Source organism: Biomphalaria glabrata, chromosome 12 (assembly GCF_947242115.1).
Source record: "Biomphalaria glabrata chromosome 12, xgBioGlab47.1, whole genome shotgun sequence".
Classification (NCBI taxonomy): domain Eukaryota; kingdom Metazoa; phylum Mollusca; class Gastropoda; family Planorbidae; genus Biomphalaria; species Biomphalaria glabrata.
Genome location: NC_074722.1, coordinates 3457845 through 3476770, shown reverse-complemented (window position 1 = coordinate 3476770; position 18926 = coordinate 3457845). Strand labels below are relative to the sequence as shown.

Below are 18926 nucleotides of genomic sequence, written 5' to 3'. Positions count from 1 at the left end.
TTGAAAACATTAGGCCTCAAGAATTAAAGGTTTTGAAAACATTTGGTCTCCAGAATTAAAGGTTTTGAAAACGTTTGGTCTCCAGAAGTGAAGGATTTTGAAAACTGGATTGAAATAAAAAAATTTTTTTAAATGAATTGACAAAGCAAAACATTTTTCTCTCTCACGTCATTGAGCTGTAACCATTGCACTACTTTGTCCATTTAAAAAAAAAGAAAAAAAGGGACTTATCGCTCATCAATAAATTTTATTATTAAATGTTTGTTAAAAGTACATACAATGTCATCTTAAAAATAAACTCTACTGTAGATAAGAAGGGAGGAAAAAGACAACCAAATTAAACAAAAATAAATGCACATTTTATAACCAGAAAATTCTTAAATAGAGTCAATCTGGCAAGTCATATAATATTGCTTACTCGTGTACCAACATACTCTCAACTGCAACCATTTTGTTTTCTACTAGAAAGTAAACAATAAATATAATGCAGATTTATGACTTCTGCAATTATTACTTCCCTTTAAATTGGAAAATCCTTTTTTTTTTCAAATCTGTTTTATGAGCACACACAACGCATTTAAGTTCTGTGTATAAGACATTGATTTCCTGCAGTGTTTAAAAAAAGTAATTAAACCAGAGAAGGGATTTCTTGACCTGATAAGACAATGAGTTCAAATAGATTTTAAAAAAACAACACTCAAACATTTTGAAGGAATTTCCTTCAGATCTTTTCAAGCCACAGATCCCAGGTCTAGGTTTCATTTCACATAGTTCTGTACTTATTCTTGACAAGACAAAAAATGCATTATATAAAAAAGTGCATACAAGAAATATGAATAATTTTCAATGCATTATTCAATAAAGTATTTCTGACATATAGAAATGAAAATAAGTGAACAAAAAATAAAATAAAAATCACAAGAGTTAGCTTTAAAATCTACCAAGAAAGACACAAATCTGGAGAAAAAAAACAACACAAAATATTCATATACGAAGGGAATCATCTGAATCAATCATGAGTGATTCATTCAATAATGTTAAATTGATCACATAAAAGTAACAAAAATACCACTACGGTGTCAAACCACTTGTGCTCAGCAAAAGATTACAAAACAAAATATACCAAACTATGTCAACATAATCTCATTCTTGATAAATTAACCAAGACCAATCTTTTCAGACTCAAAAATGCTTAGTCACAAAAATATTCTTTCAGTATTACATTAGATGAGGTCATGGCAGTTGCTTCGGCATAAAACAACTAAAGTTTGCACAATGATTCACTATTAAATGATTTCCATAAATAGAGTTTTAACTTCAACTCGAGAGTCATATGCTCAAACATGTCCATGCCTTGCAACTGACATATTAAATTTATCGCAACTCACAGTGAGTATAATTAGATGAACCATTAGAATCGGTGGTGAATTGTTTTGATTAAACAAACAGGAAGTCCTACAATTTATTAGCTAATCTAAGTCACTGCATTTTAGTCACTCTTTGTTTTTATACAATTCCATGCAAATTCTTCATTGGTTCATAAGACAAGCAAAATACACAAAATCCCTTTAAAAAAAAAACAAAGCTTATAAAACTATATCTACCATCCTTAAAACTATATCTACCAATGTACAAGTTATTTCCCATATTTGATATGAAATAAAATTATTAACCAATAATTAATTGACTGATTGAGTATTTTTGTTTATTGATTCATGTTTTGTTAGGTACAAGAAATGATTGTATAAAGTATCAACTTGATCAGAGAATATATGAGGGAGAAATAGCGTTAACAATTACTTAAGAGGACTAAACCCAACAAGTTTAGCCATATTTACAAATACTGAAGTATTAGTTTCTCTTATTGCTATTAAACAAAATAATTAAATCAATAGTAATAAATTGTCTAATCAGTTACTTTTTAAAAATTGATTAATGTCTATGTCAATGACTAATTTTACGAAGTTTCAACTTGATCAGAGAATAGGTGTGGGGGAAATAATGTGAACATACTTTTTACCAGACAGACAGAGTGCGTTGATATAGGCTTTGTATAAAGCAAAAAACTGGATTGATGGACACAGAACTCAAAAACAGTTAATTATTAATTGACTATTAATTTATAACTTTTCTTTCTAGTCTGATTTCTTTTGTCGACCTGGGAGGGAGGGGAAATGGGGTATCAGAGAGAAGGTTTCCGTGCTGCCTCAGCGCTCAACAATCAGAACGCTGCTTGAGTCGGGATTTGAACCTGAGCCCCACTGTTAAGTAGCAAACAGTTTTTACCACTCAGCCACACATCCCATTTTCATTATTTGGCTTATAATAGTTTTAACAAGAAATAGACACTCGAAAACTCTGCTTACCGAGCTGTCAGCTATCATTCCATTCTTTAACTAGTAGCCAATGTTTGACAGAAATAAAAACTACAGTTACAAAAATATGCATTAATTGTAAGTCCCATATACTAGTAGCCAATGTTTGACAGAAATAAAAATTACAGTTACAAAAATATGCATTAATTGTAAGTCCCATATACTAGTAGCCAATGTTTGACAGAAATAAAAACTACAGTTACAAAAATATGCATTAATTGTAAGTCCATAAACTAGTAGCGAATGTTTGACAAATAAATACTACAGTTACAAAAATATGCATTAATTGTATGTCCCATATATGCATCAGTCCAATGCATTAGCTAACCTATGCTTTCATTACTAGTGCACTTAATGAACTTTGATCTCATATTCCAAATCATTTCATAACCAATGACTGACCTGAGGTGTGAACATCTTTCAGTGAAATGCAAATAATGGTTAGCCGCCATAATCTAGTAAACAAGTAAAAAAATTACCAGGTATGAAATATTTCTTCGTAATTTGAAAGAAATACACAACAATCATGTTAACATATCGCCATAATTCAAGCACGTCAAACACACACACACACACAAATGTAAACCAGGCAAAACTCATATAATTTGGACAAATATGTTTTCAAACAAATTACATTTTTAACACTTATACTTATTGAAAAAACAAAAAAACTGCGATAAAAGTAAAAGTAAAAAAAATATATGACATCAAGTCATTTTATAAACTCTTGTAACTCTTCTATGTTCAAAATCTTATAAAAACTGACCAAGGCGTCTACTAAATATACTCACTTTTATTACAAGATAATCACTTTAAAAAATCTGTTAATAAAAGTTGTATTGAAAACATTGTTTGCAAGATAATCAAAAGTATCAAGACCAACAGAGGGTTTACTATGAACACAATGAAAGACTACCATGAAACAATATATATATATATATATATATATATATATATATATATATATATATATATATATATATATATATATATATATATATATATATATTTATTTATTTATATATATATATATATCAGTGACTTTGTAATGTTAAATATAAATGTGTAAATAGTCTCCAAAGTGCCTGTACAAAAACTTGGATGAGCATTAATGTGCCAAAGTTTACCAAGGAAATTGTGCAAATAGACTTTGGTCAAGGGGAAACAATGCAATTAATATAATACTGGCATTTTATTTGTCACAAAAACATGTCAAACAAATGTAAAGAAGAAGAGTAACAATCTTAGTGTCTAGGCATAATTCTTCTAATATACATTTAATATAATTCTAAAAAAAATTTCAAAAATAAGGATAAATAGTAAAAACTCTTCATCATTCTTTCAATATTTTCTAGCACATATTCTCTGGTGTTCAGGAGTCAGTATTATTGTTTTGTACCACATTTTATTATGATTGCAGGTATTGTCCAATAAACCAGTGATAAGTGTTTGTAGTTGTTCAGCCCACACAAAGTGTTGTAGTGTTGTATGGACACCAAAGTTAATGAGGTGGCAGCAGAAGTGAAACAAATGTGAGAGTTATTGCCCATAGCATATTAAGAGATATCTAACCATTATCTGTGCACTAGGAAATCTGGAAATATTACATATTTATCCCAAAAGGGAGAGAACACTAAAATAGAGATAGAAGAGACAGAGTTGTCACCACTTAAATACTAAAAATTAGCATAGCTCAAGTCTCATGCTGGAATTGAGGGTAACTAATATAGGCCAAAATTTTAGAAAATGGAAAAAAAAAACATGTTGAAATTTATGCAAAATCAGAAAACCAAAAGTGAGAAATACTTCAGCATTGTGATGGCAGAGGCATTAGAGATCTGCAATTAATTCACATATGAAAAAAAGTGGAGGATACTTGCGGCCTAGACATATTAATGTGAAAACTAATGGACATTTTTGGGAATCTCCACACATTATAAAACTTTCATAAAAGCATTTAGGGTTCAGGCACGGGAATTAATTTCAAAGAGCAAGACAGGATGTTTGGTGACAAAATTGTCTTTTTCTCCGAGACTAAGGTCCTAAAAAACACTTAGATGTGCAGAGCTAACACTCAAAAGGAAAAAAAAAATATATGCAAAGCTGTAGCGAAGTCAACAAACAGCTTTAAAGAAATGCATTCAGAGCATCATAGCCACATTAGCAAATTGTTAGTGCAGAACAAAACGGAGGAGCTTGAATAATGACGATTTTTGGGTGCCAATACACTTCCAACAAATTTGCATGTACAAATTGACACTAGACCAGCAACAAGTTAGTTGTAGTAGAAATAGAGGAATTCTGGAAGTGCACAAGACATTAGAACCAAAGCCAGAGTGGCTTGACACAATGAATGCACTAAAATTTAAAAAAAGAGACAAAATGCTAAATTTTCAGTGAATTGTCAATTGGCTGACATTCCAGCTAGACTTATGAGCTGATGTTAATATCATTTGCAAAAAATTTGTTTAAAGATGACAAGCTGTGGAGACCTCGCTAACATAAGAAAACTTTGGTCTGCTAGAGTAACTACAAACATTTAGCCACAGGTTTATTGTTTACTATCAGAACTGGACCTAAACAAAAGGGGTCATATCCTTCAAATTTGCAAGAAAATACATACAAAACAATAAGGTACAATACATGTTATTAACAAAGGGTTTATGAAACAGTTGAATTGATTTATTTTAAGGTAAATATGATATCAATCTACAGTTTAAAGTAGCTACAAGAATCAGAAAAAAAAAAACTCAGCCTGTAAAACCCATAAACCCAGGTCTATATGATATAGAAAAATAATTTTTCTCATTCTATATATTCTATTTTAAAAAGATGTGTATGAATAGTTTAGTATACCTAAATATTATAGTGACATTCTTCCAAGCAGAAACATTTTTTTTTTAGTTTGGCATAAGTGTTTGAATATCAATTCTATTTGCAAAAAAAAAAAAAAAAAAAAAAAAAAAAAAAAAAAAAAAAAGCATTTACATAAAATGTAGTGAATACTGTGAATAAATAAATAATTTTTCATTGACCAAGTCGTATATTAACAACATCAAGAGTGCGAAAAAAACACTATTAGATAAGATTTTCTCATGACCAACAACCAACTTTTAAATAGCTAAATAAAAAGAGAAATGGGCGGGGGGGGGGGGGGGGGGGGAGAATGTCAAAAGAAAATTAAAATTATCTCTTTTTTTTTTTTTAACCACAAGATAAACAGTTTGATTTTTATTTATTAAAAAAAAAAAATATAAAGATTCTTTAATAACAAGTGTGTTGACAACTAGATGTATATTAACTGTATAAGAACTAGGCCAATGTTTGCACATTTTATAAAACATATTTATAAATCAACTGTTTCTCAAGAAAAACACATTTTGTTCTCACTAAATCAGTTACAAATAAAATCACATGTTTTAAACCGCCAATCACTTCATACTTACTACATAGACAAGTTTTTTTTGTTGTTTTTTTACCATCAACTGAAAACATTTGTTCCACGCATTAAAGTTTTGATGTTTTGGGGGGCATCATTTTCTCTGTCACACACATCTCCATTTTGAAGTCCTTTAATCTTGCATTACGCTTCCTAAAGCAAAAATAGACAGTAACATGAAGTGTTAAAGTGTAAGGATCTTCAGAGTATTTCAGAGATATAGAGAGTCACAAACACAAATATAAAAAAAAACTTAGACCTTCACAAACAGTTGCCTATATTGGGAATTATTTGGCTTAAATAGATATCGACTGTCAACTTGTGGGAGAGTGCCAAGCCAAAACCCACTGCCCAGGATATTAAAAAGTGAAAGTGGAGATGGAAAGGACACCCCTGTGAAAACCTGCTATCAATGTTGCAAGGCAGGCACTAGATTGGAATCCACAAGGATAGACCTAGAGGAAAGTGGGCAGGTGCAAGCAAACCTGGAAGAGGTCTGTCATCAGTGAAGCTGAGGGTACTGGAATGACATGGGAGCTGCTCAGAACTTAGTTTGGTGGAGAGTTGAAATTGCAGCCTTATGCTCCCTGGAAGGTACACAGGAATAAGTCAATGAAAATGGGGAAACCAAAGATTTATCACAAATATCACTAGCTATTACGTGGCTAGATTTTAAAAAATATTAATTGAGCAATACAAAGAGCTTGATTCATTCTTGACCACAATCTCATTTCATGATTTGATGTTTCATCCTTTTAAATTTAACAACACAATAACATAAAATACTTGCAGAGATATACTTAAGTTTTTTTCTTTCCATTAGGACTTAAACAGAAAGATTTAAAAACTCCTTTATCCCACTTTCATTCAGAGTGTTACAAGGTCATCTGTCGTCATCGAGAAGTACATAGTAGTCTAATTCATAAAGTGTTGGTTGTGTGTATGCGTTTCATGTGTGAATGTTGTTTGTATGTTCACTATATTGATATTTTTACAGTAGTTACGCTGAGGTGGTCACTGGTAGTCAAACAGAATTTCCATTTGATTGGACCAATTAAAATTATCTTATCTTAATGAGACAAACTGTCAAATGTGTACCTTTTAAAGATGTGCCAGGCTGTCAGAATGATGACACACATGAAGAACAAAAGTGTACACACAATCCCAGCATAGGCCCCATGAGACAATCCAAAGATAGTATTATCTTCTAGATCATAATGCAGCCCACCAACTGTAACATACAACAGAAACAAACCTCAGCTAATAGCATGCTTAGATAACAAATTCCTCTTTACCCATAATGCATTTGATACAGCAATGACTAAAGTCTCCTTTTCATACATATATTTCTGTGGCCCAGGGTCAACGAGGGTGTCATGTGGCCAGCACAATGACCAGCCGCTTTTACTTTTCCCAGACTAATGTCAGGTACCCATTAGAGCTGGGTGTACTCAGAGGCACCCTTAAGACCCCAAAATTAAAAGTCCCAGTCTTCACCAGGAACTGTGGTTTGGAAGCCAACCACTTTACCACTTAGCAACCACTGCAAAATGTTTTTGTTATTATGTTATAAAGGATTAAATATTCAACTTTTAAGTAGAACTTTATTTTTTTTTAATGTTTTTCTAATAAATATCAAAATCTCTCAAAGTTATTGCAACATGCTATTAGAGATAAGCACATCACTACTGTAACTATGTTATCAAAAGCCAATAGCAGACAGGTGGTCAGTCATTGTACTGGACATACAACCAATTACTAACCAGTAAACCAATGAAGTGGGTGAACTCTACCCCTACTGCCCTCTGACCTTACAAGATTATTTGAAGTGTACATGATGTCATCACTTAACATTGTCAAGGACATGTGATTTCAATTGCATAGCTGTTAAGTGTAAGATAACTCTAAACTCTTAAGCAGAGTTAACTGTCCTTACTTTTTGTTAGATAAATTTGAAGAGTAAAAATTTCCTACAGCACTAATACAGCTATTTAAATTTGTTATTCATATTGTTTTGTATGCATTTATGCTTATTTGAAAAACTTGTTTTATAACTAATAAAGAAACAGTAACATTTAAAATATACAATTTGGATGTAGTTATATAGGCATGACACAGACCAATGTACTTCAGTTAGTCTTAGTTATTTTAGCCTGTCATAGACAAAGGTAATTTAGTTAGTCAGGCCTATCATAGACCAATGTACTTAAGCTAGTCAGGCTTGTCATAGACCAATGTACTTAAGTTAGTCAGCCCTGTAATAGACCAATGTACTTAAGTTAGTCAGACCTATCAATTATCCAAAGGTTATTCTTCAGCTATGTTGTGTTTCTTTTTTTTGTTTGTTAAATAAAGATAATATTATCATATATTTCTTTTTCAAGAATTGTTATTGTGCAATATAATAAGATAAATAATATAGTAAGATAGATATTAGCATTCTATGTTACCTAATTAAATATGCTAATACAATATTTAAACAAATATACTAATGAAATATTCTATTAAATAATAAATTTAAAAAATTTGGCATATACTATATAAATGTAATGCAAAGAAAATAGGCATATTGTATTACCAAGCTTATATCAGCTCAGTTTATATAGTCTGGTCAAAATCTTTTACAAATTATTTCCACTTCCCATTCTCTGATCATGATGAAATTTTGCACAATTATTCATTGTTAATGACAACATATACATCAATAGAAAAAACAAACTATCCAATTAGTTAATCAATTAGTTGTAATTAATTAATATTGTTTTATCTGAACTAATGGGTGATAAGTCTTACAATAATAAGAGATATGGCAGGGACTGAACAGCGCTCTCTCTCTCTCCAAAGTGCACCACGACAAACAAAACAGTCAGCAAATACCAACCGGTGGCAGGGGACCCGTGACAGTAACCACGCCACTTCACTCAATATAAGCCAGATTTTTAAAAAGTATTTTTTTTTTACATTTAACTTGTTAAGAGTTCTAATCTCTCACGCCAGGTGAGACTTAACTGGTGCAATTTCAAGCTTGCTACTTGTCAATATTAAAAGACGATGCCTTTGAACTGATGAAATTATTCAGCATTCAAAAGTATTGTTTTTAATATTCAAAGATACATGTAAAGATCAACATGTTCTACATGGGCACAATGGCACACTGTACTACAAGAAGTGATTGTCTAAAGTACATTATACATATACAAAACAGTATATACCATATAATAGTGCTTCTATTCATCTAACATGGGCCTCCAGCAGAACATTATTATTTGTAATGTTGTCTTGCCACTGTATGCCCATTATGAAGTGAAGACACCTTTGATGGAAGCGTTCAATGAGCCTTTTGAGGCCTTCAATAGAGCACCCAGGTCTCAGCCATACAAAAGTGTGGTGAGAACCACTGCTTTATAAACATTGATTTTCGGTGTAGGAGAATAGACCTATTCTGCTATACTCTCTGTTGGAGGTGGCCAAAAGCGCTGTTGGCCTTAAAGAGATGGCTTTCTATTTTGGGACAGTGACTAATTACATTTATTTGTGTTGCTGGGTTGATTTCATTTGGGGACTTCTGAAGTATGACCTCTATTTTTTTTAAAAGGTTGAGGGACACACATTTGAGGCAGCAGCCACTGCGAACTTGTCCCCCATGAAGGACAACCACATGCCAAAGGCTATTTTCTTTGGCGAGCCTAAAGGAGGCGAGCCTAAAGGAGGCGAGCCTAAAGGAGGACAGTATAACAGAACTGCCCGCCATAACAGCTATAAAGATCTTGCTACTTTGCCCTCACTGGCATAGAAAGAAGTAGTTGGCAGCAGATGGGCCCTGAAAGAGGAAGTTGGAGAGCAGGTAGCAATTGGGTTTGCATAGTCATGTGAAACACAACACTCATCCTTAATCTTCAGAATCGAAGACAGTGCCGTTACATACCATATAAACATCAACACATGCATTTCACTATAGAATGGAATATTAGCCTATGTAATGAAAGTTAATATAATCCTAAAGATACTGTAAAGAACAGCAGTTCCTTATTTTTTCTTGAAGCCATTTGTTACAATTTTATTATAGCCTTATGGTTCTAAGCCATTTGAAATTTTAAATAATGATTTCTACAACTATTCAAATAAGTGCACACCGATTTTTCTTACAATTTTATTCAAATTATAGAACATAAACCATTTTAAGTCAAACCATGCGTAGCAGTTAGTGATTGTTTATTTTGGACTGCATGGCTTTGTCTTCACTACTTTCCATTCAGCTTTTATTCAGAAACATTACAGAACATAAAATAAAGTCACGAGACAAAAAGCTTTCATAATTAAAGATAATGACACACATAGGGCGAATTCGTTAAAAATCTAAATCATCTATTAACACAACAAGAAACAAAATAATAAATCATGCAACGACCTAGCTTTAACTAGATCCCATCATTAGACTATCTCTAAAATGATATATTTATGTTTAACTGTATGGAAAATGTTATTATTAAGTAACATGAAAGGAAATTGATAAAACTAATTATATTTCTCTTCACATATTTAGGTCATTAAATGAGCCCAGCCTACTGCTTAATAGATATATAACTATCCCCCTAACACAAAAAACAACAACATAAGTGTATAAGAAATAAGATAATGGTATTACACAAATATAAAAAGTATCGAGGATTTCACCACAGTAAGTGCCAACAAACAGTCAGTCAAGACTACACAATATCAATCTTTACCACTTTTAGAGTTATCACTGTCAGATATTTTAGTTTCCAAACTAGAGCAATCTGTTGTCACCTCTGGTAAAAGAATCCAGTCCGCCAAGGCAGAAGTCAATCAATAAAAAGTTAAAATAAAATTTGAATGAAAAACAAAAGGATAAAGCAAAGATATACCACTTCAGAAGAAGATAAGATAAGATACATTCTTCACTGATCAAGAAATTGTTTTTTTCCTACCAAGCTGTAAAAAAAAAAAGTCTTCAAAAAAACCTAACCTACTTCAATTTAAAAACAAATGAAATAAAAGGAACCAATTTTCCTGCAACCAAAATATTACAAAAGAATAATTTGATCAGTCTCCCACAACATATTGAGAACTCTATTCATTTAGTATCAATGAGAGCTAAACCTAAAACAATAGATTGTATTCACGGTATATTCCTGCACCCAAGTCAACTCAACATAAAAAATAATTACTTAATAATAATAATAATTAAGTTGTATATTTTATTGTTTTGATAAGAATTATGTCTATTTTTTATAAATTAAAATTTTTGACTACAACTGTATGATTCTCAACTAACTTGATGTACTGCTTCCCATTATCAGCACACAGCAGACGTGAAAGATAACTTGAATGAATTATTCCATAAAATTGTACAAAGTATATTTGTCTTTTATTAGGAATTTTATCATCAGAATTACAAGCAGGTTAAAAAGCAGTTAATTTCAAACAAAATATCATTGTTCAAGTCCAGTTAAATATTAACCCAACTGCGCCTATTGTGGTAGGATGTTTTGTTTCTGTTCATGGCTAATGCAGCTTTTTAAAGTTTCCTTAAGGAAAAGGTCATCCTGTCTCACTGTGAACAAGGGCATTGTGATATCTGTAGCGAGATTGATTTTTACAAAAATCTTTAAATAAAAGTGCTGATACTACAATGTATAAATGCTACCTGGGAAATAAATTATCAAATTAATTATACAATAAATTAGAAGCTTGTTTTTATTTTTAAAGTTTTAAAAGTATATATTTTTTTCAACTAGACAAATTTTTCTATTTTTTGAAAGTTGTTTATAGATTATTTTTTGTATAATTTTTTTTTATGATGGACATTACCATACGGCAACTATCTCTCTTTGTTATGCAATAAAGAGTATTTTTCAAACTGGAAATAGGCGCAAATGGGTTAAGCTATGCACTAACAAGACTATATTAGTAAGCACTGCTAAATCTAGCTGTGCATGTCCTAGTAATATCTCAACCCCGTGCTACTTGCCCCAGTTAAAAATGTAAACTTCATGGACAAAAAGTAGTCAAACAAAATTACCAGATACATTTCTTTCTATTTCTGATTGAATTGTAGTTACCTCCTCTTGTTGGTCGTCTGATAGTTAGCATTTTAAAATAGAACAAAGAGAGCAAACATTTGAACAATTATATAAGCACAGTGTAGATCTACATCGAAGTCATTTCAAAGAGGATTTTATTTCCCCACATGTATGTAACTGAAAGGCACAATACACAGAGGAAGATCAAGAGAAAAACCAAGAAGCAAAATATAAAAAAAAAATCCCTTTTTGAAAAAAACAAAAACAAAGCTTATCTAAAGGGGAAGAACTCCACCCTTAAATACATGTATCAATAAAGTACATGTTATTTCCCTTATTTAATATCAAACAAAATAATTAATTACCAAAAATTAATTGACTAATTGGTTAATTTTTTTTCTGTTTTAATCATATTTTGGTAGGTACATTAAATAATTGTTTAAAGTATCACCCTGATTCGAGAAATAACATTAACAATTATTTAAGGGGACTAAACCCAATAATTTTAGCCATATCTGTGATCTCAAAGGATTAGTTTCCCTTGTGGGTATCAAACAAAATATTTTTTTTTAACAGTAACAATTTTTTTTTTATTAGACGTTTTAGACTTTCAGGGTTGACTTTTGTTAAAAATGTAATGATTATGAGAAATGAACACAACATGCTGTTTAAAACACCAAGATAACCTTTCGTTCAATTGGTTAACAAAAATGTTTGATCCAAATTTTTAATAGTTACCTAGTTAGATGAATCTACAATATGTTAGTTCTGATTGTTGGTACCATATTAATGAAAACGTGAAACCAGCTTTGCTCTTATCACGTAAGTAACAGTTATTAAGAGTTAAAAATTTCAAATAATACACTTCTTAGGAACATGCTTAAAAACACATCAAAGATCAAGCATTTAATTCAATTTATTAAAAAAATAGGTCATGATGCTTACTGTTTTCTCGAATACAGGTCACATTGTTAATGGGGTCCAAGACAAAGCCCGGACAACATTCTTCAACAACAATATACTCTGCGATTGTCCGATTATGTTCAACTGGACATTCAACCAATCTGCAATGATCACACAAGAGAAATGTCTATAGTTCTAAAAGTTTAATAGTTTGTTCATTGTAATAAATGATCATCCTGCACCAAGCTGCAATCATCAGTTTTTAAAACCCTAGAATACTCTAAGATTGTACAATACAGATCTACTACTATCAATCACTTTCTAGAATGGCCCAGATAGTGCTGATTTACCATTAGCCAATTAGCTTTTAAAACAACTGAACTTGCAGACATTTTTCTGACCCTGAACATGTTTATGGTCACTGCCTTTCCTATCGTCATGATATGTCATGATAGGCAGGGGCCATTTTCCAAAGGCTGCCTATTTGGACAAGCCAAGCTATAGGACTTGAGCCAAAAATCTACATATCTAACACAATTGTAATCCCAATAGTGACATATGCTCGCAAGACACGGAAGTCATCTGCCAAAATCGATAGAAGACTAAATGTGGCTCAGCAAAAATGGCTAAGACATATTTTAGAACTCATTTACAGAGATAGGTTAATAAACAAAGAAATCATATTCCAAACTGGGACTCAAGCACTTTATGTTGTTGAGGTTGTGACCTAGCATAAGGTTTGCGGGACATGTCCTTCGACAGAATGAACTATGCATACCAAGAGTTGCAATGACATGGAGACCAATACAAGGAAAGCACAAACAGACGTCTTCAAATAACTTGGAGCCACACTTTTATGGAGGACCTCAGAGCAGTGGACAAAAGGTGGGGAGAGGCTTCAGACTTTGCCAACGACATTATGGAGACAGCTTGCCACCCTATGCAATGAACGAAGTGGAAGGAACTAAGTCTACATAAGAACATTCTTAGGATGATTTTCATTACCTGTTAAGGAGGAAGTACTGCTGAAGACCTGCCATATCGTCAGAAAATTTCTCATTTAACACTCTTAAGTGGGCTACCTTGAATTTTTTTAATTTAATGAATCTCGATCCTGGCATGACCAAAGAATTTTAAAGATATTTAAAGAAGAAATTGCCTTCACTGCCAAAAATAAATTTAAATTTAACCCTTTACTCAATAATAAAATTGTGTAAGGTCTTAAATGTATGTGCTATTGTCTTTCTAATCCTTCATATGAGTGTGTTGCGTAGGGATGTAAATAGCTCGAGCTGAGTTTAAAGAGCAAGACTAAACAGCTTGAAAACCCCTCATAAGATCGGGTCAACAAGCACTAAGCATTCCATAGTAGCAAGGAATGGACTACAAAAATCAATTAAAAATAACATACTCATAGTATGTACACATTAGACTTGAAAACCATCCACATCTGGCTTTATAGGACTGTGTACACTGAGTCATAACCAGCTCTGTTTGGACATGCTGTCTTTTAACAAGTCTTGTACACATTCTGCCACTGTTTGGGATAGCAAAAAAACAACAGAAGATAAAACAAAGCCAAATTCTGCTGCCTTATTAACCCCAAACCCCCTTCATCCTTTTCGTTACTACAAAACATGTCACATTATGTCTGTTCTCCATTCTGTTTCCCAGAATCCAATCTTGAAAAGCAAATTTTGAAGGATAAAAAAAAACATTGTCAGGTGAGCTTGATTCGCAAGCTAAATGTTCGACTCAGTTGAAAATAAGATTATGAAAGGCTGTTAAGGTGAGATTGTTAAATTGTTATTTACGTCATGAAAAAGTTGGCTGCCTGGTTGTGCACCAGACTGTTGTTCAGACTTCTCGATGGTCACGAGTTCATACATACCCTGCCCGCTGCCATCCCCCATCATCCTGCGGGAGGTTTGGACTAGGAAGTAAATTATCTTCACCACTGAAGGAACATCCGAAATATGAAAAACATTTTTACAAATGTGTTTGAGCATTATCCCATTGTTACTTAAAGAAAACTATTTTAACTTTAACTTTTTTGTTCTTATTCATTTTTTAATTAGTTTCAATCACTCATTTTTTTTTATATTTTTATTAACACTATCTGATAAAATAAAGTATCATCAATTAGATATGGTAAGATAGACTATGAAGTTTTACAAATTCTGAGAATGGTGATGTGTGTCAGTATATTCATACTTAATATCATTAATTACACCCCTGGGTGTCAGTTGTCACTATAGTATTTAGTTTCTATGTCCTGACAATGTGTACATGGTAAAAAGGTTTGAATATATCCATGCTATTCTGCAATGCTTGTCATTTTTGACTTGTCTGTTGCTGTAAATGTTATTAAAATGACCAGTTCTATAGGGCCCAAACATTGTACCAGTTATACCAAGGATTGTTTTTCTTTTAATCTGTTTAACATTTATATAATAGTCAAGTCAAGGAGTAGTAAAATTGATAAATTATCCACCAAATTAAATTGTAGCAAAAAAGATTGTACCTAAGCATGCCAAAGTAGCGTCAGGTGTGGTGGCTGAGTGGTAAAGCACTTGGCTTCTGACCAGGGGTTCAGTGTTTGAATCCTGGTAAAGAGTGGGATTTTTTATTTTGGGATCTTTGGGCACCTCTGAGTTCACCCTGCTCTAATGGGTACCTGACATTAGTTGGGGGAAAAGTAAAGGCGGTTGTCGTTGTTCTAGCCACAACACCCTCGTTGACAGTAGGCCACAGAAACAGATGACCTTTACATCATCTGCCCTACAGACCACAAGGTCTGAAAGGGGAACTTTTTTTTGTATGCCAAAGTAGCAAGGAAATGTGTTAAACAAAAAATAAATGTATAACAATAATAGTAGCATGTTATATTCTCTCTAAGTAATAGTAATATAAACTTGCCTTGTAAACTGAAGTATACATGTTACAATCAGCAACTCTATAAGTAATGATGGCACAAACATTTTCAACAAACAAAAAAGTAAAATGATGTTCTTGTGAGGGTTTAGAGTTTTCAAGTAAATTTCAATGCCATTGCCATTGGCTGAAGAAAAAATATTGAGCACAAGATACAATTGAGTTGAAATATTTTTCACAGGTAAATACTAAAACTTTTCAAAGTTTTTCTGTTTACTTAAGAAATTAAATAATTTATCAAATGAAAAACAGATTTGAAAGATGTAATTTCTAGACTTGATCAAGAATTTTCATTCTAATATTTATAAATCATCATTGTAATAATTATAAATCATGTAGATGCGAAAATACTTAATATTAAATATAGATCTATATTCAATATAGATCTACTTTATATGTATAATATTATTAAATATAATATATATATTATAATATAGATCTAGTTACCCCGAATCTAGTTAAGTCTACTACTCATACTAGAGTCTAGTTACTCTAGTACTACTATAGATACAAAATATAGTAAATAGTACTAGATTTAACTAGATCTAGACTAGATCTACTCTAGTTACGACTAGTCTAGTAATAGTATCGTATCGTTAGACTAGTATCAATCATCTAGTCTAGAACTTGTTTAGTAGAACTCTAGATAATAACTTAATAAGATTCATAACATTTATTATTTATTGATGATTTACTACGTCACATTTATTCACACTGGTAACTCAAGTAACTGTTAGATTTCTAGATCTAAATCTAGTATTTGCTATCGGAATTTTCCTTGGGGGTCAAAGGTTAAGCTTCAAGTCATTTACGTTGTTCATTTGTATCAGCTTCCTGCCCCTTTAGTGGTTAGTTAGTCCAAGTACACTTCAGCTTCAGACAACAACACTCACTTTTTTACTTTGTTGTGTTTCTCTCGATAGGACACACCCCGGATACAGATGTTAGTTTTATTCTTTCGCAATTTTGTGATTATTATACTATTTAAAAAAACGAATTCTGTCCACTTTGACATATTCTTCCCTCACTTATATAATAAGGTTAGTTTTCAGTTAGAAGATTGAGGAATGCAGTATTTGCCGTGGCTACGCAGACCCAGATGCGAACTACGTATTTTTGCCACAGCCAGCGCTGACATAATTATTTTCCGCCGGTGGCGATTTAGATTTTCTTTTCGTCTGTCCTCAGCTGTGGATTGTCTTTTGGCCTCAAATGTAGGCTATATCCCTCGGCCTTTCTAAGTGATCTCCAGTTGTCTCATTCCGAAGCCTCAGTTAAAACAAGTTGGCGCTTAAGTTGGTCTTTAAAGCGTTTCCGTGAGGGATTTCTGTTACCTCGACCAACTTTCAGCTCACCAAAAAAGACTACTGCTTTTGGCATACGTTCGTACCCCTTACGGGATACGTGCCCTGCCGAGCGTAAATGTCGGACCGAAAGTCCCTCTATACTGTTCGTACCAGCGTTCGCAAGGACATCGCTGTTTGTTGTGCGGTATTGCCACCGTATGTCCATGATGGAACGCAAGCATCTTTGGTGAAAGTGTTCAAGAAGTCTTAGTTATGGAATATGTTTGTGAAATGTTTTACATGTTTCGGATGTTCCTTCAGGACGACGGGGGGTGGGAGCGGGCAGGGTTTCAACCCGTTACCATCAATAAGTCTGAACGACAGTCCAGCGCGCAAACCGCACGACCAGGCAGCCATCCGAGTTGCTTTTGTATAGTACCATATAGAAGGGGTTGAGGTAGAAACTGATTTGTATAGGCAGGTGGAGCGATTTATTCTGCCAAACTCGCCTGGAAGCGTCCACTACTGGCCAGACGGTCATCAACTTCCATTGAAAGCGATGCGTCATTCGACACTATATACTTCTCAAATATAGGAAGTGGTCCACCACGCAATAGGGGGTGTCCATTTACGGCGATCTTTGGGGCTGCGTAGGTTATATTGGGTGACTTCTGGAGCATAACTTCTGTTTTTCCGAGGTTTAATACCCACTTAAAAATTTTATTAGTTTTAACAAGTTAAAAAACAAACTCGCTTACATTAAGACAGATTGCATAGATTATTTTGAATCATTACTCGAAATGTAATCATATTGAACTAGATCTACTTGCAATACAATGTAAGGCTGTCGTCCCCCCAAAAAAAGGATCAAATGTTTGGATTATCAGTGGACCTGACCTTTGTGGGTGCGATCCCAGAGCACTATTAGAATTTGTCAAATCAGTGTATGTAGGCTATTTTGTCACCATATTGGTAATTTCGGTTGACCTTTATTTTAAATGGAACGTGTTTAGAAAGGCAGTTACGCTCCTGGACACGTGACTTTTAACGCGTCTGCTATCTTGCATGTTGACTAGAGTCCCATTCGCGCTTAGTCTGTTTAACCGTTGGGGCACCACACATGAACTGTCGACCGTTTTTCTCCATTCCTTTATGTCTTTTACCTTGACTAGAATCTCTTTCAATGTCTTTGTACACCTGATAAACCAAAAAAGCTTACTATTTATTTCTTGTAAAAGAAACCTGACCTTTGCATCGTCTGCCCAATAGATCGCGATGTCTGAAAGGGGTACTTTATATAACACTTACCTATACAAATACAATTTTCAGTACAAAAATATCAATAGGCCTACTTTATTTCTAACTCGATCCATCCATGCTAAAAAATTTATACCAAGTCTAATTGTATTAGTTAGTTTGGATCAGTCATGTAGTTACATTTGTAATAGGATCTAAACCAACAAGAAATATTTTTGTTATCAATTGTTTTTGCTTAGCGCTTTTTCATGCTTTTAGCTTTCTCAATACTCTATGATCCCTTCACTTCTATGGAGCAGTTGGGAACATTTGAGGGGAGGGGAGAGGAGGGGTGAAGAAAGAAAGACACATCTGGGTGAATTTAACCGTAATAGCTTTTTAAAAGCATTTTATTTTTTTAAAAAAAGGGGGGGAACGACCTGAATTTTTTTTTACCATGGCTCAAGTTGACATACGAGCCACTCAGCTAGTGAGATGCTTATGAAAATAGAAGATTGTAAACAAACTTTCCTTACAAAAATATAATTTCCAATTGTTAATAAACTAATTGGTCAATTTAAAAAATATATATATTCTTGTGTTGTCATGTAAAAGAAATAATTGTGCAGAACTTCATCTTGATCCGAGATTGGGTGGTACAAACTTTCTACCGGAAAGACAGAGTGAGTTGATATAAGCTTTGCAAAAA

General features: G+C 32.9%; 1 protein-coding gene across 5 annotated transcripts; it reads right to left on the bottom strand.

Annotated features, from left to right (window-relative positions):
- Positions 1–227: 227 nt before the first annotated feature.
- On the bottom strand, positions 228–16620 carry LOC106071020 (uncharacterized). 5 transcript variants are annotated; one of them, XM_056006211.1, is made up of 8 exons: positions 16508–16620; positions 15681–15822; positions 14173–14298; positions 12804–12922; positions 11858–11914; positions 10542–10604; positions 6913–7045; positions 228–5967 (listed from the first exon to the last, which is right to left on the bottom strand). In XM_056006211.1, exons 2-8 carry the CDS (start codon positions 15740–15742, stop codon positions 5883–5885), a joined length of 645 nt encoding a protein of 214 aa, XP_055862186.1. In that variant the 5' UTR covers positions 15743–15822; positions 16508–16620; the 3' UTR covers positions 228–5882. The 5 variants fall into 5 exon arrangements, with proteins under 5 accessions (XP_055862186.1, XP_055862188.1, XP_055862185.1 ...); XM_056006213.1 differs by having other exon boundaries at positions 16391–16508; XM_056006210.1 differs by lacking the exon at positions 16508–16620 and adding an exon at positions 16143–16375.
- Between the last annotated feature and the right edge of the window lie 2306 nt (positions 16621–18926).